The sequence below is a fragment of the Centruroides vittatus genome, unplaced genomic scaffold, assembly GCF_030686945.1.
Source record: "Centruroides vittatus isolate TY-2023 unplaced genomic scaffold, ASM3068694v2 scaffold_861, whole genome shotgun sequence".
Lineage (NCBI taxonomy): Eukaryota > Metazoa > Arthropoda > Arachnida > Scorpiones > Buthidae > Centruroides > Centruroides vittatus.
This window is the reverse complement of record NW_027122718.1, coordinates 904,921-931,381: the sequence shown is the minus strand read 5'-3', so window position 1 is coordinate 931,381 and position 26,461 is coordinate 904,921. Positions and strand designations below refer to the sequence as shown.

At 32.4% G+C, this 26,461-nt stretch overlaps 1 protein-coding gene across 2 annotated transcripts; it reads right to left on the bottom strand.

Moving 5' to 3' along the window:
- On the bottom strand, window positions 1–26,461 carry LOC136990183 (uncharacterized). 2 transcript variants are annotated; one of them, XM_067288550.1, is made up of 6 exons: window positions 26,266–26,461; window positions 15,299–16,093; window positions 10,724–11,271; window positions 4,221–4,668; window positions 3,379–3,623; window positions 1–364 (listed from the first exon to the last, which is right to left on the bottom strand). In XM_067288550.1, exons 2-6 carry the CDS (start codon window positions 15,974–15,976, stop codon window positions 349–351), a joined length of 1,935 nt encoding a protein of 644 aa, XP_067144651.1. In that variant the 5' UTR covers window positions 15,977–16,093; window positions 26,266–26,461; the 3' UTR covers window positions 1–348. The 2 variants fall into 2 exon arrangements, with proteins under 2 accessions (XP_067144651.1, XP_067144652.1); XM_067288551.1 differs by lacking the exon at window positions 26,266–26,461 and adding an exon at window positions 20,049–20,066.

Sequence of the window (26,461 nt, the reverse complement as noted above, 5' to 3'; positions counted from 1 at the left end):
TGAAGTTTAGAAACTTCAATTAGGGTGACGTTGGTAATAATTCGAACGTAACCCTAGTTATTTTCTATTTAATGTTTTATGATTTACAGTTATTGAACAAATATTTATGACAAAGTACTTTGTCGCGAGTGTTCTCCATTGTAGGGTACAGTCTTCGTGCATTTTCCTCCTTTATTTTTGGAACAAGAAAGTGCAATGCTAAACTACGCACTTTTCCACGATGGTATGAAACGTAAAGATGTTTTAGCTTCCTCATTATTCACTGTCATTCCTTTCTATAAATTTATTATTAACATCTTCGTCATAAATAACACAGTTGCATCTATTGGTTTGGAGTTGAATACCGAATCATATCGGAATGTATCTGTAACAAGGAATCAAATATAAAATTAATGTAATTTGTTTCTATACGCAATGAAAATAGAAATACAGCAACTTTTACAAAATATGGTTGAAATTTATTAGATGTAATTATTCGTGATTTTGCTTTCTAGACTACGAGCGTGTTACCTAGTAAAGCGGTTTTAGTACAGTTGCATTTGTCTTTTATAACTGAGCACGCTTTTTACATAACTCTTTATCAATATGTATAGGCCCTACGACACTAATATTTTAGTTTAAATTTGAAGACCCTCAACGAAATAAATAATAGAAAAAAGTATAGAGTAAGCTTATGCATTTTTAAAAGCACATTATATTTTATTTACGTAGGTACAGGCACGTTTTTACCGTATCCCGAATAACATTATTTGTTTCTGTTGCAGCCTATTAATTTATTTATTATGATATATTGTTGTTTTTATTTTCAATAAACTATTGACGTGCCATTTATTCTTAGATTTTCCTATCTAAAAGATACACCGATAGCCACTGATAACATTCGTAAAAATACCAAGTTTTTTTGTTGTAGGCCTAAATTTTTTCTGAAATTAATCCTTCAAAATTTAGTTACAAGCAATATTATTAAACGTTTTCGTGCGACTAATTTTGTTATACCGAGGATAGCAAAAGTAAGTTAACTTTATAGCTGAGACGGACCGTAAATAATCTTTATGCCTGTTACCTCAGTTGGTCAATTAGCAGGTTTTCGTCTTCAAATTAAACGATGCAAAGAAGTCTTACTTTCATTTAATTTGTGGTTTAATTTATAATAAAATGCATTACTATGTATTTTTTTTAATATATTTTTTTCTCGTATTAAGATATAACAACAGGTGTGCCCATTAATTATCAAAACCATCGTCAGATGGCGGTAAGTGTTAATGGCTAATAGGTTAATTAGGAATTTTACTAAAATTTATAAAAATTATTATTATTGTGTTATTGCATCTTAGTGCAAATATCGACCATTCGAAATTTGTATTTTGTTTTCCATACACACGAACTAAAAATAATCATTTTAACATATTTAATATTTGTTATATTCGCATCACAGTTTCAACTATGGCACGAGCGTCCTTCCCTTGGATCGAGTAAAGACTTCCACAAATAACCTTAAAGAAACCAAGATATGTAACCTTACTCGTTCGACCGTGGAACGCTTTGATGCAATATTGTATTGTATAATGTGCAGCGAAAAAAACCCCGAAAATTAAATAAAAATTTATTGATGTAATTATTTGTCTCTAAGCTTGCCTTCTTGGAGTAGATTTTCTGCCAGTGCCCACGCTCGGCGACTTCTATATATATTTAGCATACATATTACTTATTCAGAACATTAATTATCATTATTACGTACAATAAATAATGAAGAAACTATAAGTAAAAAAATTAATTCATATTAATTTAGGTACCAGTCAATAAAAATATAGAAAGAATGTTTTAAAAAATTATTATGCCAGCTTCATTATTGATTAGTGAGATTATTATTAATTCACTACGTAATAACATCCCTTTCACTAGTTATCATTATGTAATAACTATAAAATTCCTTTTATAATTTCATAACAAATCCATTAATTGGTTTTATTTGCATACAATTTTCATTATTGTATAAATGAGGATGCTTGTTTGTTTGTTCGCTACACATTACTAGGCCGTTCGACCAAATTGCTACGAAATTCAACAGTTACGTTTACGTGCTTTTAACTTAGATAATGTCGTACATCATTCGATATCTCAAATATTGATTGATTTATATAAATCAATTAATTTCTATCTACGTTCGATTTGCTGGCTTTACCCGTAGCCCCATCTATTGGCAAAACTTTTAAAAAATAAATTAAATATAATCCTTACAAATTTTTAAATATATACAGTATATATTATATTCACTTAATTACTGCGACAGGTTACATATAGCACTTTCCTGCGTATACAGTACACTCGAAAGTGTTACCTTGTGAAAAGTCTATAAGTGTGAGGCCCCAGAAATAGTCCAAAAAAGAAAATGTAAAATTTATTAAGTTAAACCATCCAGAAAACAAGTTATATAAGTGTCGAGTCGGCGACACCGGACTTTAACATCGTCGCTCAAAAAAGAATAAAGGGAAAACAAAATTTTAGAATAAAAGAAAATTTAAAGGGAAATTATTTAAAACTTAAGAAGCGGTAAGGTAAAAGGAAACAAGAATGTGAAAGAATGAGGGTGGGTATTTTAGTCATCGATAAAGCGCGACCAGAGTCTGTCGAATAAACCATCCAGGGCAGACCTTTCACGAGACCTAAACTGGTCTCAATTTTCACCTAGAGACAGGTAAGAGGAAGTAACAGCATAAAATTTAACATTATTACATTCAACAAAATATTTTTAAATGTAGCTTATTAAAACTTCGTAACATATTGAATGCAAATTACCGTATTTTGCATTAAATATTTGTTAACAGCAATTAAGTGAATTGTATATTAAATCCATATAACGCATGTTATTCCATACCTTCTGAAGGAAACCTTAAAAGGTTATTGCACTCTATCAGTATGAGGGGTTCCCAACCTTTTCTTTATGTGTCGACCCCCTTCAATATTATTTACTATATATTATATATACATGCAACAGCCTCTTACATAATTTTTAAAATGAATTTTCTTGTATTTCAGAGCAAAAATTGTGCACAATTTTTAACATTTTTAAACAATTTTTTTTATATTTGCAAAGTTTTAGTCCTTTTGGGAAACCCTGGCCTATATAATTAAATTTATTTATCTAACTAAGAACATTCTTGTTAAGTTCTTTAAAATGCAATTATGCTTTAACAATTTATACTTTATTCAGAAAAATTTATTACAATTTTTTATTAAAAACAGTGTTATTTACAATCATTTAAATTTATTACGTTAATATTTCATATTTTAATAAAAAGTATTTTAATTACTATAATAAGAATAAATTTTATTTAATAAATTACTGACTTAAAGAGAATATATTTAAATTTTCATTACTTTTTATCTGTAAATTGATTATTACAATAACAGAACTTTCTGAGTTCCCTGTGTTGAATGCACGACGATTGGTTACCGTATTTGTTAAGTCGACTGACGTCACCAATGACCTTAAATTCGGTAGACCACGCAGTCTTCTGTAAGAGTGCTTCCAATATGGCTTCGCTCGGTTTCACAGAAATTAAGACACGCATTTTAAATGCGTAGCCTCTTCTATAAGCAGTGGATTTACTCGGCAGTAATACCTGAAATAAACGATTTTTTATACTACATTATTATAAGACCTACCGATGATTTAGAAATATGTATCTAGTAAAACAAATAATCATATTATAATTGATGATTTGCAGAATGTTCTGCAATACCGCACCTTGCTTTGATGCGGAATCTTTTAGAGGGGGGATTTTCCCCGGATCAGGAAAAAAGTTAAGAGTCCTTAGTTTGGTTTATTTTTGTTTACGGCAACGCCACACGTGACGATCTGCAACACGTAATAGCATCCCTTTCACTACGTAATAACCCTCCCCCTCAAATGAGGAGGAGGATTTTCTATGGGAAATTGACCCTTATTCAGGCGTTAGACACGTGAAGAAAACCCGAAAAACTGCAGACCCGGCTCAGACGTAGAGTTTTGGGCCTCACAATTTCAAATTTCTGTAAAAATTTGATTTAAAAAAATTAATTTTTTGCAAATCCTCTAATCAGTTGTTGGTGAGAGGAGTGTAGAGTGATTTTTTTTCCATTCGGCCACTCTGGTGGGCCATTTCAAAAACAAAATTTAACATTATGATTTTAAAAAATAAGAAAAAAATATAAATAAAATTTTCGAAATCAATATTTACCGTTCCCTTGGAAATATTTCTTAATGAAAGCTGGGCACACAGCAGTTTAACAGGTTCCAAAATCTGATTCAAATGCTGTACCAATTTATTGGCCGCTTCCAAACATCTCTGATCAGTGGGCGGTATTTTGGTTTCCTTTTCACACACGCAGTAATTTTCTGGAATCCCTGCTTCTTCGCAAGTCCTTTTAGTAGGAATCATCATCCTCCAAGGACTATATCCTCTACTGTTCCAAATATGAGTAGGAGATATTGGTTTATACGTCGACGTCACAATATCCATTAACATAGAATGGACATCGAACCACGTGGTCAGGCGATCCGAATTCCTCTTTAAATACGTTCTCAAATGAGGATGTTGGTCTTCGAGAGTGGACGGAAGAGTAATAGAAAATAAAGGCATTCGTTCTTCTACTCGACCAATCGAAGTAATTGCTGCTTTTCCAAATCTAAAGATAATTTGGCATTTATAAGAACATGAACATTTACAAATTCTCCTTATTTTTGTATAATTTGTCTGTTATAAAATAGTAAAACCAACGGTGAGATATGTACTGTATTAACAATATGTTAGTAAAGAGAGCGAAACCTTCCTAAGACGGCTTGTGATACTCGAAGAGCTATATCTATTATTAATCTTATAATTATTTAGAATTCCCGTGCAATCCCAACTTTCACAGGCTTTACTACATTTGATCAGAAGGAATTTGACTAGAATTTTCTATCATTCGATGAAATTCGTACTCATTTCACTGGCTAAAAACTTCATTTACGAATTAGTTAAAGGAATTTATTCAGTTTTCCTGGATCCTTTCCATCCAGGAAAACTGAATAAATTAATTTTTAATGTTTTTTGTTGCTGTTTGTGATTTGTTTTTTGGTACAAGAACCTTCTTACACAAAAGAGTACTAAGGCACGTCAAAACTATTATATTATGTTAGTCTTTAATTATTTATGGCCACTATCTATAAAATTGAGTTCACGCTTCGTAGATTGGTGAGGACCTATTGGATTTGGCCATTGTCGTCCAGCAGCATACGCAGCGCTCTCCCTTCATCTAGAAAGGTTTGGTGTTTTAGATGGTATTATCTGATCTTGTATTGAGAGCAGGTTAAATGCGTGTGACGGACAACAAATTGGGTCTGACAATTAGTGTATACTGGTTGTGATTCTGTGTCAATAGGTGATTGTAAGTCTTGTGTGTCTCTTCTTATTCCAGCTATTAAATTTAATTTTTTCGATTGTTCCGTTAACTGGACTTGTGTTTGGCAAGGCCAATTCAATAAATGTTTATTATCGATTGAGTTGGTTGTCCCATTCAGTTTGCCATTTGTGAAGTTTATGTGTTTACGTGACTATAGATATCTTTATAGTATGGAGAAACCGGGTTTGTAGGGTTGTGGTTTTCTGTTTGGCACGGTTATCTGCTATTTTATTTCCCTGGATTCCAGTATGTCCAGGAATCCAGAAGAATTTAGTCTTCACCTGATTGGTGTAGGTGTTGTAGGAAAAAATACATCCGGTTGATAATTGGATGGACAGTTATGCTATTTCTCAAGATTACGTGCAGAGAACTACACACAATTTTGGGAAATAAGTAATAGTGGCTGTAACTTTGTATATGTCGAAGTGCCGTAGTAATTGCATAGAGTTCTGCTGTACAACTTGTGTCTGCAGGCAACCTCGCTACCTGCGCAGCATCGAGACAGAAAAAACTGCTGCCACTATCGCTGTTTTAGGAACACCGTCAACTGGGCGTCGGACATCTGGGTGACAAAATAAAACGCGAATAAATTTTTTTTGTTTTCTTTATAAAAATCACCATTCTTTTCTATTGACCCGGTAAATTTAAATAATATTTTTTTAAGAAACGAGTTATACAAGTTAAAAGAACGATTTTATAATTATCAAACTTATACATATTACATACTTTATTTATTTTTACAAGTAAATAGAAAAGTCTCGAAGGACAGTTGATATCTACTCCAAAATTAACAAAGACGACAATTACGTAAATTAAAAAATATATTACATTATAAATTAAATACAATAAAAATTAAAACAAAAACGTATAAATATCCTTCGAAAGAATTTGTTTTGGAAGAACCGCTTTTCTTTGATGCGCTTTATTAACCGTTTCTGACATAATTAAACGATGCTACGGTACATTGTTCCCAGACATTTTCTTTTTCCAAGTTGGAAATAGCTCCTAACTCGTAGTTCATAACTTATAACGCCTACCTCGTAAGTCATACACATATTTATATATATTTTATCAATACTAAAAAGAAATAAAATGTCCGCCAAATCATATTCTTGCTAAGTGTGCAAAAAGTTTCTGTCGCCCACTCGACTATCGTCCAGTTGTGTACCCGCTGTTTTTGACTCATCCTTAGATACGATATGACTGTACCAGGATCGACGTTCTAAGAACAGCTGTTGGTATACATGGTTCGGAGTAGTTTTTTTTTTTTTTTATATTTAGTAAGGGAGAGATTCACTTCTGCTACTGGATAAATCCAAGGAGGAATTATTTGATTCCTTCCTGTAATGTATGCGATACGGATATTTGCTTCTCGGAGGGCAAAATTACCCAATTTACATGCAAAATATCGACAATCAACATACATCCCTTTCATCATTCTATATCAATCTTCTACATTTAGTTGTAATTTGTACGACATCTTTAGTTTCGGTTATTTTATTATATTAAACCAATACATTCTATTCCCGACGTAACGAGGAAGTCTTCAAACGATAACATTCTTTAACTTTAATAATTAGTTTTATAATTCTTCTAGAAATTCATTAGCTATTGGATTTTCGATACATCTAAATTTTATCTGATAATTCTTGATAGTTTTTTATTATGTTTACACGCTTTTATTTTATAATATATATATTTTAATTATACCCTTTTTCTATGAATTATATTTAGTTTTTTATTTTTTTGCCAACAGATTCCGCTAGATGTAAAGCCAGCGAGTGAGATGTAGGCAGAAATTAATTAGTACTGTACAGCACATAGAAACGAAATCAATATTTTGGGGTGGTATTACAGGGGCGAATCCCGACCAAAATTTTTGGGCACGCTGAAAGTTATAATAAGAATAATAAGCCTATCTCTAGCCATCGCCGGATTTAACAGTCAGAGGCCCACGGGCACAAATAAGGCATCGATTCTTGGTCCGAAACAACATACAACTGTAAAAAGCGACCACTTCCGCGTTTAAACTATTGTTCGAACCCATCTCAACAACGTTCCCCCCTCCTAATATAATGAATTAGTCTAAACTCTCGTTCGAACCCACCTCGGACACTTCTCCCACTCTCGAAATTAGGTGCAGGTGTTAATGAATTAGTCTAGCATCAAAGGAATTAAAGTTATCGGAGAAAGTGAAAATGATTTATCCCAACGGCAATTAGCGGCGAAGTTTAACTGTGGAAAAACGCAATTTATTTTACCGTAGACCTACAGTATTTTCCTTAGGGATATAAAATATCGTGCACGATACAATTAATCGGCCGATCTCATCGTTTGATAAAATTTATGTATTCTTTTATTTTTTTCGAAGCTCGTGTGCGATAAATAGTTTCTGTATCATCATCTTCTGGCTGCGTATTCATTTCTGAATGTAGGATTAGTATTATTACAACAATCTCAATTGTGCTTTACGCGTGAGTTCTTCCGCTTTCTTATTTTTCCATTCACGTATATTACCTAATTCCACAGATTTTTCCCTCCAAAATATTTCTCAAAATTTCATATTTACTTGCTCGGATGACGTGGCCAAAATACCCCGTCTTTCTTCTTTTAACTGTATTTAAAACTTCTTTTTCTTTCCCCGTTCTTTCCAAAACTTCATCATTTGTTATTCTATCTGTCCGAGATTATATAGACTGATAGTTTCTCTATCAACCGACCTTATTTCCGCAGTATTTTTAGAAAAATAATATCCAAGTAATTTTTGCACGCAAAATATTCAAAAAATAATAAACGCATTAACGCAAAAATCAGTTTTACAGGCAACCTTCCTTTTTCATTGATGTAATGAAATCGTATTACGAGAAGAAATAATAAAATCGTTTTATTATTAATTGATAATTTTTTATTGTACTTAAGAAAATATTATGTATTAAAAAGTTAAAATAAAATGAAACTAACGAAAACCAATATCAAAGTGGTGGCGCTTGTATATCGATGACGCAATATACGTAACGGAGGAGCGAACGAACTAATTAAGTGCGCATCATAATCGAGAAATGCGAATGCAGTATTAAATCTGTCTCGTACAATCACCACCACCACCGTTGATCGAGTAATCCGATAAGAAGAAAATACGGTACCAATATAGCTCCATCGTTGAAAAAATTCGCTTCTTTTTGCTCGCCTCCAGTTTTGCTAGTAGATATGGCTTTTAGCTATATCTATGCGCAAAATACGTGCGGAAATACGGTAGTACAGCGCACCACCTGTATTGGACGACCACTTTTTAAAGGAACCGTGAGTGGTCGCCACAGACAGGTTTTACTGTATATTATAATGAAAAAGTATTAAAAATTTACGATAATAATTCAATTTTTGTGGGCCCGGGGCTTAAGCCCTATTAGTCCCTATGTAGATCCGCCCCTGCGAATACTGACTGGATACCGCAAGCTTTCCGTACAATCTGGCCGTGTTAAATGCTTCCAATGACGTCATGCGCGCGCACTTGTTTGCCGCGGAAAACCTCTATACCAGCGAGCGATCGAGTTCCCGCAAGCGTAGCACTGACTTAAAACGGCTAGCCACCGGCTGTCGATGTAAAAGCAAACACAAATGATACGAGAGTTTACGCGTTAGAATAAATTATTATTGGCGTATTTGTTCTCATATAAAACGTATATTGACAGCTAAAACTTTCTCTTAAGCGTGCGGCGCATGCTAAGCAAACCAGAAAATTCGCCCCTGTAGTATTATGATATTATCTAAATTAGATCTTAATGTAACTGCCGAGTTTTGTAGCAATCGTCGAACGGCCTAGAGGTGCGTAACGAACGAACAAACAAACAAACAAACATCCTCATTTTATATGACTACAGATATTTTGAAAAATATTCTTCAAATTTACCGGGAATTTATCTGATATTTCTCTTGATTAAATATTTCTGGACACTTGTGGATATGTAGTGTATCAATATGTAGATAATTAAGACATTGCATAGTGATGTTTCCTCGACATTTGCAATGATTAGCAACAATTTTAAATGTTACATTTACTGTTCTAAGCAGGGAATAAATATATAAAAACAAAAAAAAATTCACTTTTCCATAAGTGTAGTGTCATAATTGTACTGTACTGCACATATAACCATTTATACAAAAATTACTGTATATTGTTTTTATGATTTTGCAAGGATTTGCATTTAACCTAAAAGACAGATTCATAAGTTAAAAGTATATTTACGTTACGTAAAACCTTAAGGATAAGGATCTCGCATGAAATTATAGAAAATACAAGATTTCGTATACGCTAGAACAGCGGTGGGCGACCTTTGACCCGACGGACCACTAAACTCGTAACTTCGAATCCCGCGGACCACTATGATGAAGTTCTTCAAACGATACAAAATCTGTAGAATAACGATGGTAAAAGTTCGATTTTACTATATTAATACGAAACTGGCGTGTTTGATTATAACAAATTAATGCCAGCCTACAGTTCGTTGCTGCTCGTTTGGACTAAGTTTATGGATCCTTAACGCTTTCCGCCAAGGACGACGATCGCACTCACGATATTGTTTATTGTTCATTATTTATTGATAACAGTCACTTGGTTTTTTGTTATTAGATTCGAATAAAAAACCCTCAATGGGTGAAAAAACCAACTAAGCATTTTGCATTTCTTTCGTAATACTTCGCGTAACCTTCGGCTGATCAATGTCCAAATTTCTCCACGAACCACCCAAGTTTTCTCGCGGACCATCAACGGTCCACGGACCACCGGTTGCCGATCGCTGCGCTACAACATATATAAAATATTTGAAAGAGATACAAAGCTACTGTATTTGATTTTTATTCAATTGTTATACTCATAGGAAAGCAGTTTATCCAGCAAATTCGACGAAAAATTATGCCCGAGTTGTTAATAAAAAGTCACATTTTTAAGATATGTAACCATGTTTCGGTTCACTAAACGATATCAAACCATTTGTAATACAGCAAAACCTGTGTAAACCGGAATCGACGATACAGAGTATTTTTTCCGGTTTGGCAGGTTTCCGTTTTGAACAGTTTTTTAACATAAGAAATAGCTCCGTTCCAAAGAATTTTCATGTTTAGGCGGTTCTCGTTTTATTCGGGTTCCGTTTTGGACAGGTTTTACTGTATTTATCTGTTTCAATTAAGGATAAATAATTATCAGATTATCATTTTTGCAATAATATTGATCATTAGATGACAGTAAAGTGTCTAAAATAGTTACAACGCATACTAAAATGCAATTATTCGATATAAAACTTACCTACTTCCGTGGTCCCCCATAACAACGACAATGGCATTCTTAAAGTATCCTTTTTCGTTAAGGTCTTTCAATAAATTGTAAGCATCATTATCCAGTAATTGGGCTTCGTTAAAGTCATTGTGTGCGATGGCGATGTAAAAAGAAAACAGAAAGTAAAGTTCTTCACCGTGCTTGATGACAAATTCTTTTATCCAATTGAAAAGAATCTGATAACTTGTAACACTTCCAAGGCAGAAATCAGAACTCATCTTTAATAAAGGAGACTGGAATAAACCTAGCCATAAAGGGCGAGGATAAAAGTCCGTGGGCTGTTTAAGAAAACCTTTAGATATATAATTGAACAGAGTAAATTCCGGATTATCTTCAGTTAGTGCTGTTACGTACCCTGCCTTGGAATAATTCTTCCAAATAAATGGCCAATCATCAAACGGTCCCGAACAATCTTTTCCCGGGAATTCTTGCTGTGACAGCCCCACTTTTCGACCAGTTAAAAATGGAACCATATTTGGAAAACTATTGTCTCCTACTTTTGTCATTCCTTTTAGAATCTGAAAATGTATACAAGAATATACGTTAATGCTTTGCCATTAATTAAAAACAGAGTTTAAAATCAGAAATAATTAATAAAATTTTAATGAAGATGAAATTTTCATATCTATAGTAACAACGGGTAAAATACAGTAAAACCTGTTCAAAACGGAAGTCTGCCAAACCGGAAAAATATTCGGTACCGTGTGAACCGGCTTACACAGGTTTTACTGTATTGGCACGATTTTTAACAGGTTCTTTACACAGAAAATCGCTTCGTTCCAAAGAATTTTCTCCGGTTAGGAAGGTTTCCGTTTTATTCAGGTTCCGTTTTGGACAGGTTTTACTATATTATATTACTCGATAAAATACTTCACCAACTTCATCGGAAATCGTTCCTAATGCTGACAAAAATTCAGAAAAATACAAACTAATTTGAATTTTCGCAACAAAATCTTAATTATAAAATATGTAGACAAATTAATATGCAGATATACAAAACTCATTTTCAGCTCTTTGATGCAATAGTAATAAACGCATTGTGCTATGCCGCTCCAATCTGGAGTTTAAACAATTTCTACGACTTGGAAAAAATAAAAAATATATTCATTCGAAAAACGTTTCGATTGGAATATAATAGGCCAGGTAGTGCACTGCGCTTGGAACTTAAGAGATTCAAACTTAATACTATTTTGATGAAGAGAGACATGAATTGGCTTAAAAAATAATTAATGCAGAAGATTTGTCATCTAAACTAATACACTTGTTATATAATAGATCTAGAAATATAAACATTCAACGGAATTGGATAACTCAATTATCGAAGATTTTTAATGCTTACGGATTTTCGATAGAACTAGTATTTGAGTATCTCAAAAATAATGACCAACGAATCAGTCAATTATTATATAAAGCCACGGAACATTCAATAAGCCAGGATAATGAAGATATAAGAAAAAGAAAAAACTCACACTATAATATAATCCTTAACTACCCTGATATCAACAACTATATGCTTTCAAATCTCCCATTTAATGTTAAGACTTAATCAAAAAGGTCTAGTTATCACAAATAAATATATAGAATATAATCAGTGTACCTGCTCCAAGTGTGGAAAAAAATTATCAAAACTACACTTAATCTACGGATGTAACGAGAAGGAAGAACAGGATTTAAATATTATCAAGGATCGAAGTCATAACCAAAAGACGGAAACTAGATAAAGTCAATAGTAATGATATTTATGGCCTGTATAATATTGTCAATAGGTTATTAAGGCAATGTGTTAATAGTTAATTAAGCCTTATGGCTAATCAATAAATTGAAAGGAAATATAATGTTAAAAGTTACCTAAAATTGTAGATTACATTATCCTAAAAAATGTATATTTAACCTCCCTTGTAACAGGCTCATGCCTACTACGCTAATAAACTTGATTGATTGATTGATTGATTGATATCCAGATATAACCTGTATTTGAAATGACATACATTCTTATAAAGTAATGTTATAAATGAATATTGAGAAAACATTCCGATAAACATTCTAGCATTATTAAAGTAAAATATAATGTAATTATTATACGATGATGTATTATTGACAGATCTTTTATTCCGTAACACTGTATTTGAAAGTTTTCCTCTATAGGCCTATATACACTTATGCACGTTTATATGGGATTTCGCCACATAATCATCTTCCCGCATAATTTTAGTTTAAAATGTTTGAACTCGGTCCGGGTCGGTCAAAGGGTTTAAGAGTTAATAGGGGAATAAATCGATCGAAACCCACCCCAACCACCCTTCTTACGCACGAGCAACTTTTTTTTGTGTGGGTGTTTTTTGCAGTTTCATTATTGTAATACTCGGGTCAACAAATGTACATTTTAGTTACTAAGACCATTGTTTTTATCGTCTCCCAACCCAACTTCATCAATAAATACCCCTCCCCTCGAAAGCCCAAGCAACACCGGGCACACACTGCTAGTTACTCGAATTTATGAAAACACATTAAGATAATTAACAGGCCGCCCATTTGGCAGAGTTATCAAATTTATTCGAATACAATTTCAAAGAATCGCGGAACATCGCAAATTGTACAAGTCTGTATGTAATACAATACACATTATGATAATGAATATAACGGCAACTTAATAATTTTACTTATTTTTAGAAAAGTATATGAACCGAAAAATCGTTTAGAAAATAAATTAATATTGAAATTTATTTAAATTTTATATTTAAAAAACATATAGAAGAAACTAAGTTCAAACAGTTTCTTCTATATTTTTAGAAACAAACACAATTAATAAATAAACACACCTGTTTTATATTCGCTGAGCTTATTGTGTGTTTATTTATTAATTGATTTAAACAGTGCTGAGAAGGAGATAGATAGATAGAAACAAACACAGACGATTTTTTTATCAATTAAGTTAGGTCTATATGCTACGCTCTGCAAAAATATGTAAAACAGTTAAAACGTTCACTGATGATAAGAAATAATTTCAATTAAAAAACATATTTTTGCAGAGACGCGTAGCATCTAATAAAAGGTCGTCACTGCAAAGAAAGACTTGCTGGTGTTTGAACGTGACAGAATTGACGATTTCTTCTGTATTTTTTAAAATTATAAAAATGCCGTCTGCCTTTTTAATCCAAATTTCAATACTATTTAACGATGCAATGTAAGACTAATTTTAAAATCATTTTCTAATTTACATGCTATCAATTTAGTTATTTATAAGGCTGTAAAATAGGAGTGTCAAGCTTTAATATAAAGAGTCATATCAATTATAATATCCTAAACGGTCTGCACAAGTTAGTAAATGATTTAATGTCATCAGACACGGGCAAATGCGGCTCTTGCCGAAAGTGTTCGATTCTGCTTTCTATTACTATTTTTACAATTTTATTTCCACAATTTTGTGAAAACACGTAATTATATATATGTAATATTTAGTAATTTATTTCCAAGTTCCCTGCCCTTCCCTGCCCTTCCCTGCCCTACCATACTATCCGCCACGACAGTACAGAACTGCGACTCCCGTGCATTTTGCAAAACCTACATTTCGGCTCCCACTGAACTCTTGCTTGCTCACCTCTGGTATATATAGTATATAATATAATTTATACATACACACAGAAATCGATATTCTTAGTATATCATTTCAAACAATATTTAGCAACAATAGCAGCAATAGGGGTAATATTTTCTATACATAAAAGAAACATTAGACTCTCTCCTCTTAATCAAAACTAAGTTTTAAATAACATTTTAATTCAGGCTCGCCAATGTCTGAGTGTATAAAACTAACTACGAGTGTTCGGCGGTTCGCTGTTATACACACGAAGCAAACATTGAATTCACATTTATATGTAGTTAATCGGGGCCTCTTAGTCTCCAAGCTTTCCTCGTCTGGTCTTGACTTTCATCTATCTAATACCGTTCTGGAGATTAAGGACGAACAGACAGCCAGTGGGAATGTATAGGTCTACAATTTTTTCAAATTGCAGCTCAAATATCTCATAATATTCGACTATAGTTCACGCAGCGAAAGAGTAGACACGAGTCAGCTGAACTGCAAGGGTCTCGTTAGATAAAAGGAACGGAAGGAGACGTGTGAGAATTTACAAATGGATCTTATCTCTCAGCTGTTTTGTTTTTACGTTTTTAAAACGTTTTTGCACTACCTTTCTCGTAAATAATTATATATTTTTTAAATTCTTTTACAAATTTTATTACTACGATTCGTGTGTCGACTTCGCTGACTCTTCCCATCCTTTCATCGGACATAGACTCTTCGTATCTACTCTTTCGATGCGCGGACTATAATTTTTCGTCAATGAAATTCACGAACAATGCAATAACAATAATACGTGCAATAGTGAATGGACACGATAATAAATGACGAGTCTCGAGTTTAAACACCCGTGTGAAACATTATAAAAATGAAATTTTTAAGCTATCGCCGTTTTAAAAATTATAACAATGAATTATGTTTATCATTCAAAATCAATTTAATTAATATTTGAGACAACTCCTTACCTCGGCTTTCATATTATCCGTGAGATAGTAGTAGGTTTTCGGCATGTTACGAATCATATTCAATCTGGACATCGATTCGATTACTAGTATGAACACCTGAGGTTTAAAGGCATTCATATTGTTATTAATGTTGATTCCCGTTTTCTTTTTAGGCACATAAGCGTGATAATTTCGATATATAAGTTTTCCTTTATAGCTGCAGTTAACAGCCACAAATTCTCTTCCTTCTAGGATCTTCTCTTCTCCATATAATACCTTTTCAGGATCGTACACTAAATGATCATCATCGATGGAACTCCGCGTGAAAGTTGAATAACGACAACTTAAATCATCTTCTAGACGATGACTGGCCACAGACGACTGATTTAGATGAAGTACTCCACGGTAATCTAAGTAAGTTAGATCGGGTTGAACGAATTTACATTTTAGAGGCTCTTTCACCACTACGTATTTCATAATTGATTCATCAAAAGGATCCGGCGTGGGTATATCGCACGGTGAAGAAGTCGACAAATGATCTTCCATAGACATAAAATGTGTATAAAAGAAACTCCATTCGATGAAATATATATAAACGTTCCATAAAAATATAACACAGATTATCAATACCGCAAGCTTCAAGAAAGAGCGAGCGACAGATGATCTTATGTATCGTCGTAATATTTTATTTAAAAGCATGATGAAGAATTATCTGTATAATATTTGAGACATTAGAAACAGGTACGAATGGCATTACAATATAAATCATTAGATCTGATGACGAAGATACTTAACTTCGCTTTCACTGTACTCCATCTGTAAAAGAAGTATTATATTTAGCAAAAATCTCAGAATTAAAAGTATTAAAATAATTAAAATAAATAATATTTTTATCGAATTACACGCTTGTTTTCAGTTCAAAAAGTGAATAATTTAAAATATAATTGTAAATGATTTAGTCTCTAGCTTAAACATTCAAAATAGTATAGCAAATATAAAAATGCAGTGTTATATTAATTTTAAATACTTTTCTAAATTACTAGGCAAATTTTTTACGTATTTTAAATCAGATTTATACAGAGATTGTTACATATATTTTCATTAGTAATTAGTGTCTGTATTTGAAGAAAAGGTTCCTTAGAAAAATGTAATGTGAATATCTGCGAATGGACTTCTGCGTTGTGTTTCTTGTGTTTGTTGTGTGTGTAGTGTTGTGTCTATATATATATATATAATGTGTATATGTAAATACTTTCCATTATTTATCATCTTTATATATATAAGTCTATATACCGCATCATTTTATATATATAAAATGGCAAATACGTTTAATAATACACTTAATATCAATCTAATATTCTCTTCCTTACAGTAAAAACATAGAAGATTTTAAGAAAAGAAAATAAGATAAACAAGCTTTTCATACATGTTTCTTGATAAAGTACTACAAATACTGGTCCATTGGCTTATTTTAAATCAATTATTTAAAATACGAATGAAATAATCCAAGAATCGGAGTTTTAAAATACGTACGACGGATTTGGTTCCATAAATTTAGAATGGTTGATCAACAAGTCTCTTTTCAGGGTGTCATTTCATTTATTTAGCGAAGAAAATTATTGATAACCTCGGACACTTTCAGCGAAGAGGATTTAAAGTATTTAATTTCTGTAAATTTCAATTTAGAGCAAGAAGTAATAAAGGTGCTATCAAAATACAGAAAAAAATATCTCGTTGAAAGTTTTACGAAAGCGGTAACGAATGAAATAGTGTAATGATATTATTCACGCTTCTTCAATTAATATTTACTTATACTTTATAATAATAATACAATACTCGTGCTATTAAACACAATCGTTCTGTATGGCTTATCACACTGACAAAATTTTCTACGAGGAGTTTAGGCCTATTATTCAATAAAATACATTATTAGCACAATAGCGTAATATTATAACAGTGCGGATTAATAGAGAATTTGACATTTCAGATCGGTTTTATGATATTTGTTGTATATATATCTCACGATTTATAAATATCAGATTTTAGTCGAAAGTTTAATAAAAAAAAGAAGCAATTAAAGAAAAATTTGAAAAGTTTATTCCAGAATTTACGGATAAAGTAGATTTTTGGAAACGGAATGTATGAATATAAAATTTTTTCAGATGTCATCTAACACTTAAGCGTAAGTTCTACTTAAAAACCACTTTACTTTCTTAGATGTTAGGCATACGTAACGAGGGAAAGTATTTGAATCCCCGACTTTTTTCTTCTTTATAAAACGCATCTCTATCCGCAAAATTAAGCTTTTTGCCATTTTATAATAATTAACCACGTAGACATTTTAAAAATATCTTATAACAGCCGAAACGGCTAGGAATTGCTGGACTTTTTGAATATCAGAAGTCAGACTGCGTTACGAAAATCACGAGCGATTAATATTATTTTTAAATGAATAAAATTTATTTCTAAATAAATTAAAGGCTTTAGAATCACCGTGTGCAGAAAACTGACGATTCCTATCATCGAAAATATAAAATCAACTGGTTTTAATAAATACGTTTTTAAAATGTCAGAAATCAAATTTTCTAAATTATTTCATGATATATTAATTATCGATTTTATAAAATTGTAATTATAACGAATTTGAGAGAGATTAGATTCAAATTTTCCTATGAAAAAATTTAATGGAAAATTTTATTCCACAATTTAAGGACAGCTTTACTCGAACGTTTAAAAGCTTTATTTATACAGAAATGAACTTAAAAGTGTTTTATAAAAATTGTACGAAGAAAAGCGTAAGAAAAAAATACATTATAATACAGTAAAACCTGCGTAAATCAGACCCGAGCGGTACCGAATATGTTTCCGTCTAGCACATTTCCGTTTATTCGGGTCTTTTTAACATAAGAAATAGCTCAGTTTCGAAGAATTTTATCTGTTTAGACAGGTTTCCGTTTTGGGCAGATTTATTATAAAATATCAGCAAATGAAGTTGATGTTCTTACTTTAAGACACTACAAAATTTCTTCGTGTATAAAATTGACAGCAGAACAGGGAGATAGATATAAGTTACAGTATTTGGTACATGTTTCCAATAGGATCTTAAAAGGTAGAGATTTATTTTAAAAATATATGTAAATGCTAGTAACGAGTAAAATTATCATTAAGTCCGACCCCACCCGAGATACGACAGACAACCCCCCCTCTATCTCCCTAACCACTCGACCTTTAACCACCAAAATTTACTAGCATCAATCTCCCTAACACACAAACCTCCCTGCACAATTTCAGAAAATTTCGACGAAAGACACAAAAGTTATTAAGCTTCAAACAGGCTGACGTAACCGTACAACACACACACTAACATCCATACATACAGAATAAAACCCCAATTTTTTTTACATTTCTCGACGTTTCGAGGTCCCACGAGTGCAAAAATGTAAAAATCTTGGGTGGGGGTGATCAGTTTTTGACTAATCGCCATAGTTTCCCCTGTTATATACAGAGAGGTGCAAAAGTGGGTATACAGTTGTTTTTACGGAAAAAAACATAAAGGGAGAAAATAGGAAGAAAAAACATTTATTTTTATGTAGAAATTAAATCAGAAATAAGTAATAGGAACTAATAAAAGCTAATAATAAAAATAATGACAAAGAACACCAAGCATTTGTATTTCTCAAATACTCAACTGTATACCTACTTTTGCACCCCCGTATAACAGAGCGGGGAAGTAAAGTTATAGAAGCGCAGTAATTTTACTGTTATCCAGAATATATAATTTAAAATATTTTAAAAAGGAGGGACAGGAAAACGTCAACACAATCGTTTTATTTTGTTTGGTGGGCGAAAAAGTTGGAGACTTCCAGTCATAATATTTAAATTTGTTAATTAAAATAAAATCACAGCAGCTTTAATAAATGAAGTAGAAAGAATTCCAAATTTTTCTTTTGGGTAGACTTAATAGAATTTTTATCAAATGGAAAATTCGAAACAATAGAGAAAGATAATAATAAAACTCCCATTAATGAATTTTGAAGGTCGGATTTTATAAAAAGTGAAGGTGAATTTGTGTGCGTGTGTTTTTTAACTTTTTATTCAAACTTTTGACTTTTTAGAGATTAAAAGTAATAAAATATTTGATTTCGAGGCTCTTTTTGCTCTGTTTTTTTTCCTTATCAAGTTTGTTTTTCATTGAAATACTTTTTAAAAGTAATTCTTTATTTCAGAAACCTCATACTAAAAACGAGGTCGCAAGTAACGAAAATAAAAATTGTGCTTGTTTTTTGTGTCAAACTGAGGTTAAATCATAAATTTTGGAATGTTATTTTTAGGGTGGCATTTCTTTTCTACTGTTACATTCGTAATTAAATAGAATATTCTGACCTTAAAACATATTAAGCCCACCAGTGGCCGACTGTGCAAAACCACCGAATACTAATCGCGGGTTTGCGTCTCTCCAACATGCTTGTCACATGAAAACTCCATGTGGCAAGCACATGATGGTTTTCTTCACGTTATTAACACCTAAATAGGGACTAGTTTCCCATAAAAAGCCTCCCATTCTCCGTCGGTAGATCGCCCACGTGTCGCGTTACCGTGCACGAATAGAATAATTAAAATAATTTAATTATGCTACGGTAATATTTAAAAATTCGAGGTCAAGATATAAGCCTACATTTAAAAAAAATAAGTTTTAAACACTAAACACGCTACCTATACTTCGCAAATTATGAGTAAAACTTAAAATATACACTTTTCCCACGAAACTTACATTATAGTATAAATTCAATAAATGTATCTTCTATAGCTTTACTAATCACACTTGTTTCTACGAGGTCGTTATTAAAATTGACTAATGTGGTCTGATCTGGCACAGTTTCACCACCAGATGGCCTCACATCAGCGCACGCTCCGTTCGGACTGGGAATCAGGCGCCACCAGACACTGGATGGAATTTGATAACAATACACGTCAATTTTATGACGTCATCATCTGGCAAATGCTGGTCGGGCTTCGTACAGTTGCCGCAACGATACTCTAGGTGTTTGTTTATTTCATACAGCAACACGACACTCGAGCGATCTACTGAGGGGGATGACTACCGGGAAGACTTTTATGGTAAACTGTCCCCTACCGAAGTGTTACTAACGTGAAGAAAACCCGGAAAACTTCACGTAGCCAGCCCGTTGGCCAGACGCAAACCCGCGACTAACTACCAGTCTTCAGCAGTTTTATCCACTCGTTCACTGGTGGGCGTGTTCAGCAAAGACTACCGGGGGTTCCCATAAGTTATTATCTAACACAAATAAATTTTACTTTCCCGGCTGTTATATATAACGAAGAGAAAGTATGGCAATCGGTCAAAAAGTGACCCCCCCCCAGATTTTTATATTTTTGGACTCGGGAAACCTTGAAACGACGAGAAATGCAAAGAAATTCGGGGGTAAGTTCTGGATATTAGTATGTGTGGGGGAAACAATTTTGTTCACACTGAAGGTAAATAACTCCTGTTTTTTTTTTGTCGAAAATTTCTGAAATTTTGCAGGGAGGTTTGTTTATTGGGGGGATTGGTGCTATTAAATTTTGATGATTAAAGGTCGTGTGTATCTCCAATAAAATCGGACACTTAATGACGATTTTACTCGTTATTAGCATTTATAATTTTTTATAAAACCCGTCGATATCCTCAAAATTAAGCTTTTTGTCATTTTATAATAGTTAAAAATATAAAAGTTTTTAAAACAAATATTATAACAGATGGCGTCACCAAATGTTACCGGGAAAGTTAAGCAATTTTTAGCTGGATTTTTTTATATTACTCGTATATATGATGAAAAGAATGATAAATGAGATTATTTTCTGTCTAATTAATATTTAATTTAATTTATTGAATATGATCAATGTAAGTCTACTACTGCTCGTGAGGATCAATGAACAGTTGCTGATATAGCACTTTACGAATATGCTAATATAATTGATACCAAATAAACTTTTGCTTAAAAATATCTCGAAGAAGCTAATGTTTGTAACCAGATAAACTTAAAATTGTTTAATATTTTTATTAAAATATTAAATAGTTTGTGGCTTTAATTCTTAAGTCTGTCTGACTACATTTTAAACCTGTCCAAAACGGAAACTTGCCAAACCACAACGAATATTCGGTACCGTACGAGTCCGGTTTACACGGGTTTCACTGTTTACATTCTAAGCTACAGTAGCGTAATGAAATATAATGTATCCCAATATATTTCATCATAAATATTGCTAAGATTTAATTTTAGTTTCCACGATTTAAAAACAGCAAGTAATAAATAGTATAGTTCACAAACTTCTTGCATTCTACGAAATCCATTATTAGAATAAAGAAGAAAATTCCACAAAAAGTAAATAAAATATAAAAACAGAAGTACAGGAAAAAATACCAGTTATTCTTTTCTATTTAATTAATTTTATAATAATACGATTTATTGAATTATTTGAACATAATTAAATATAGGTTACTTTTTATTCCTAAGTTTATCGCAACCTCATTAATGTTTTCAATTAAAATAAAGTGAAAGGAAAGTTATTTTGAATTTAAAAAACTGCTCTTTTTAAATAAGCTTGTGAAATTATTATTATTATTTTTAGATAAAAATTGCAGCTAAAACAAAACTATTCTCTCATTTTTGTCTACTTACTTTCGTCGCTACTTGTCCGTTGAAACAAAGTTATCACAGCAACATACGTGCACGTTAAGAGAGGACAATTCTCAACATAATAATTCGAAAACCAGATCGAGAAGGAATGACACCATTTCTTATTGTGTCACGTAACAACTAATCGTCGTTATCATCTATTTTACAGAACTGCATTTCAATAAAAAATATTAATATATTATGTACAAAATTATTTTAATTTATTTAATATAACACTGAATTTCGTTTATCAGCACGAATGCAATTGAACTTTTAACCTGGTTCTAGCAGCCTCTAAACATAAATCATACGTATCGTCATATATTCCAGTTAACTTACTAAATTTAAAATACTCTTAATATGTGCATAACTGCTGCATCAATGCTTATAAATATAATAAAATTTTCATCCTTAAAAGAGGAAAAAATAAAAATAAAAAATACAAATTAGTCCTTTATATTTGCTTCTTATCAATTATAGTCAAGTTTTATTTTTGTAAAAATCTATTTTCAGTTCATTTTTTAAATATAAAAATCAAAATTCGAAAATCCACTCGACTAGTTTCTACGAGTACGTTTAACACGAAAAATTAATAATTTATTGATTAGTTTTGAGTTTTTAAACGGAGAATAAACTACATGGGTCGTTCAGTAAATAAGTTTCTCTGGTTTGTAATTTTTTACTACTTTATTGACCCGCGAAGAGCGGTATTTCGAGAGAGCGATATTGTTCCACCATTTCTCAACGCAGTTCTCTTCGACGTTCGTGCATTTGTTCCAGCATGGCACCAATTCGAATCCTTGTTCAAACAATTAAGAGCTGGAGGTACTTAACATTCTTCCCGGCGGCCTTAGACTCAACGTAGTTAAAAGATCGTGTTTTCGAACAAACTCCCTCCCCACGTCGGAAAAAATAAAAGTTGCTGGATGCCAAATAGGACAGACGATGTTTTCAACCCAATTCGGTAATTTGGGCCTATATTTGTACAGAAGAATAGGAACGGGCATCGTCATAGAGAAGGATGGCACCAACTGAACAGTAGTCCAGTATGCTTTTGTCGAATCGTTAATTTCGGTATCGAGTGAGATTAACGGTTGCCCAAGAATCGATCGGCAGAATATCTATTACATCCTAGAACAGTCAAGAGCACTTTGTACGTTGATGGGGTGACAATATTTTTCCTACTGGAAATTTCGCGTGTTCCTATTCCATGGATGCCCGCTTGAATTCTGAGATATAATGATGGACAAAAAATATCTGCTATCACATATCGATGGAGAAAGCTAATCCTTCGTCCTTCTTAGTGATACAGCATTAGACTTCCCAAAATGCGAGCCAATTCTCAATCTGCATCGTTCATCACTCATCCACGAAAACTTATAGGCCTAGGCTAAAATTTTTATGGATAAGTGATGGCCGATGATGTCGCGACCTCACAAAACTATTTCTTCCGTCTGTTCGGATCACTTCGTTCACTTTTGTAACTGTATCATTATTAGCACTAGCGGGACAACCGGGTCGAGTTCCTCAAAAATGTTTCCTCGTCTTTCAGGAAACATCTCGCATTATTTTCTCTACATTTGCACGACATCGTAAACTCATTGCAAACGTCGACGAGTTTTCTGCGGATTTCACTATTTCACTGACTGAACAGTCACGTGTCAACGCTTACAGGATCGTGGCTCGCGACTTTTCCTCGTATAAAATACTCCTATTAACGTTTTCTACATTTTACAGGCCACGAAAACTCGAAACATTAACTTGTAATTCTAGATCTTTGGCTGAGAATACAGACATATAGGCCTATAACGAGATATACACAATAAATCAGACGTTCGAAATCTCGAAGCATTTTACAAACAGTCCTAGGCTCAAACAATTCCAAAATCGAACTAATACAAGAGCGTTTTTTTAAGATGCCATGCCCCTTCTCATTGGCTGAGAGCCACGGCAATGGGAGTCCATTTCAATATATCTAAACATGGTAGAATTCGATTATCCGAGCTCCGATTAACCGAGGCGAACCATAAGTGAATACAATATTTTTCTTATACCGTAATTCATAAAAGACTTTCCCGGCACTCATAATTTACAGTTAAAGCGGAGCCGTAGATAAAGAGTTTGGTCATTTATTGTGTTATGTATTTGTACGGTGATTGGTTAAAAGCTCGCCTCGTGACATACGGGGGCCATTTTCTGGATCAGCTATCTGAAATTTATCGCAGAATTAGTGTTGCATTTGTTTGTTTGTAGTTTTAAGAGTATTATTTTGAAAATATGATGTGTTGCGCCGACGTAGAATGCTCGAGACCTGGGAGAGATGTTAAAATGTTTGTTTTTTCCCCTCAATATTAGAATTATTGCCAGCTGATTACAGAATAATTCTGTATAGAAAATTATAATTGGGCGACAAGAATATCTTGCACAGAACATGAATTTACTATATTAAACAAGACTTCGACAATGCTATATATACACTGTATATCTGTATACGAGATCACGATGCGAAGAATTATTTTCAATACATAATTCGAGTATGTAATGACAAGTGCTGGATCCTAGATCAATGATTGGTGTGTAAAAGTAAATAGCTAAGATACACTGGAGTCTCCACAGTTATATTTCTAATTTAATCTTCTTATCTAAAGTTATATTTCTTGTCTAATGTTAATTATAAAATTAAAATAATAATAATGCAGCCAAGATTAAAATCTGTATAGAGTATTAATGGGAGAGTCACCGTAATGCCGAAAGACAGTAAAATTAAGTCAAAGGATTTATAAAACTTTTGTTACGTCCTTGATTATTTATGTAACTAACCAGATTTTTCTTACATTACAAAATAATTTCAGTTACAATAGTTTCGTGTTAAGATGTTAAACACACTCTCTTGTAATATGTTTCAATACAAAAAAGTTAATTAATTAAAACATAATTTGTAAATCTTATTAAACATAAAATTCTTACATAGACGTTAAAAATAATTAAGAGTGTAAAATTAAATTACTTTTAAAAAATGTTTAATAAAACTTTGTTGATAAGCCATTATATTATTTCATTTATTTAATTAAATAGGCCTACCGATTAAATACATTAAATACATCAAGGCCAAAACCTGTTTTTCAGACGAAACATCGGCGATATGATGCAAAATAAACGACGACACACAATTTTATAATTTTTTTCTTTTTCACATTTTTGAGCTCTCGAAACGTCAAAAAATAGAGAAAGCAAAAATGGGAAGGGGGCAAAATTTGATCAAACGCCGTACTTTCTCTACGTTACATTCTATAAAAGACAGGAAAGTAAGAGAGATCACACAACAAAATTCTAAGTATTATCTGGAATGTTGCCAAACAGACTAATGCAAGTTTCTACGCCATTTTATTTTTAGAAAACTATGGCCACAACGCTCGTATTTGAAACGATCACCAAAAACACAAACACTAATGCTATCGATTATATTGATTAAAATATACATTTATGTAACATTCGCATCGCATTTAAAGTTAAGCTCTATCCAACAAAATTTAAATTATTTAACGCCAAATTTGATCCTCTATATTACAGATTTTCCTCGAAAATGCGTTTATTAACAAAAACAGAATATAATAATATAATAATTACATATAAAACCGAACCTAGCGATACAGCTGTACTTTACAGTCCGCTGTAGCGTTTAATATAATATATTATATACAGTAAAACCTGTCCGAAACGGAACCCGAATAAAACGAAAACCCGCCTAAACGAGGAAAATTCTTCGAAATGGAGAAAACTTTCTTATGTTAAAAAAAAACCTGTTCAAAACGAACACTTGTCAAACCGGGAAAAAATATTCGGTACGGCGCGATTCCGGTTTATACAGGTTTTTACTGCAATGCTAATTAGGTAATTAATTTCAACGCTTCTATATTTTATGGCGAATTCTGGGAGCGTTGGAAAGAACGTTATTACACGCTGAATTATTTAATTAAGTAATGCTTAATATAATTTAAGCGTATAGTTTAATAAATCAATTAAAATCGCTATTTGTCTTATAACTAATTTCATTCTTACGATAAAAATTAAACCCCCACAGCCTTTAAAATTAGAAAAAAAGAGAGACAAGAACGAAGATTTCCTTGAAATTGTAAACTAGTTACTAAAATTATCTCCAGAAAGTATAATCTCCAATTATTAAAGTTAGCTTTTTATAGTAAATTTTAGCGATTATTTTAGTCATAAATTTGTTAAATTTTAAATATTCTAAAATACTATATTTTAATTTTTATCCTTAATTTTATCATCGAGCCACACGAGCCTACTTACAGACACCGCGTCGGGATGGCACTGGACGGGATTCTTTGGCTCCAACGTAAAACGTCACATCCACTTATTGTGCAATTGAACGAGGCGTTTCCGTATAATTTCCATCGACCAATCGTGTTTTTCGTAAATATCGACAAACAACTTCTCTCTCTAACTTTTACTCTCAAAGTGGGAGATACGTCACGTGGTACCTGTG

Bases quoted from the DNA above. Each gene is read 5' to 3' on its own strand.
- LOC136990183 (XM_067288550.1), bottom strand. From the start codon at position 15,976: ATGCTTTTAAATAAAATATTACGACGATACATAAGATCATCTGTCGCT. The intron at 11,272-15,298 runs GTAAGGAGTTGT...ATACATTTTCAG, and splicing joins CGGATAATATGAAAGCCGAG to ATTCTAAAAGGAATGACAAA. The intron at 4,669-10,723 runs GTAAGTTTTATA...AATTATCTTTAG, and splicing joins ATGGGGGACCACGGAAGTAG to ATTTGGAAAAGCAGCAATTA.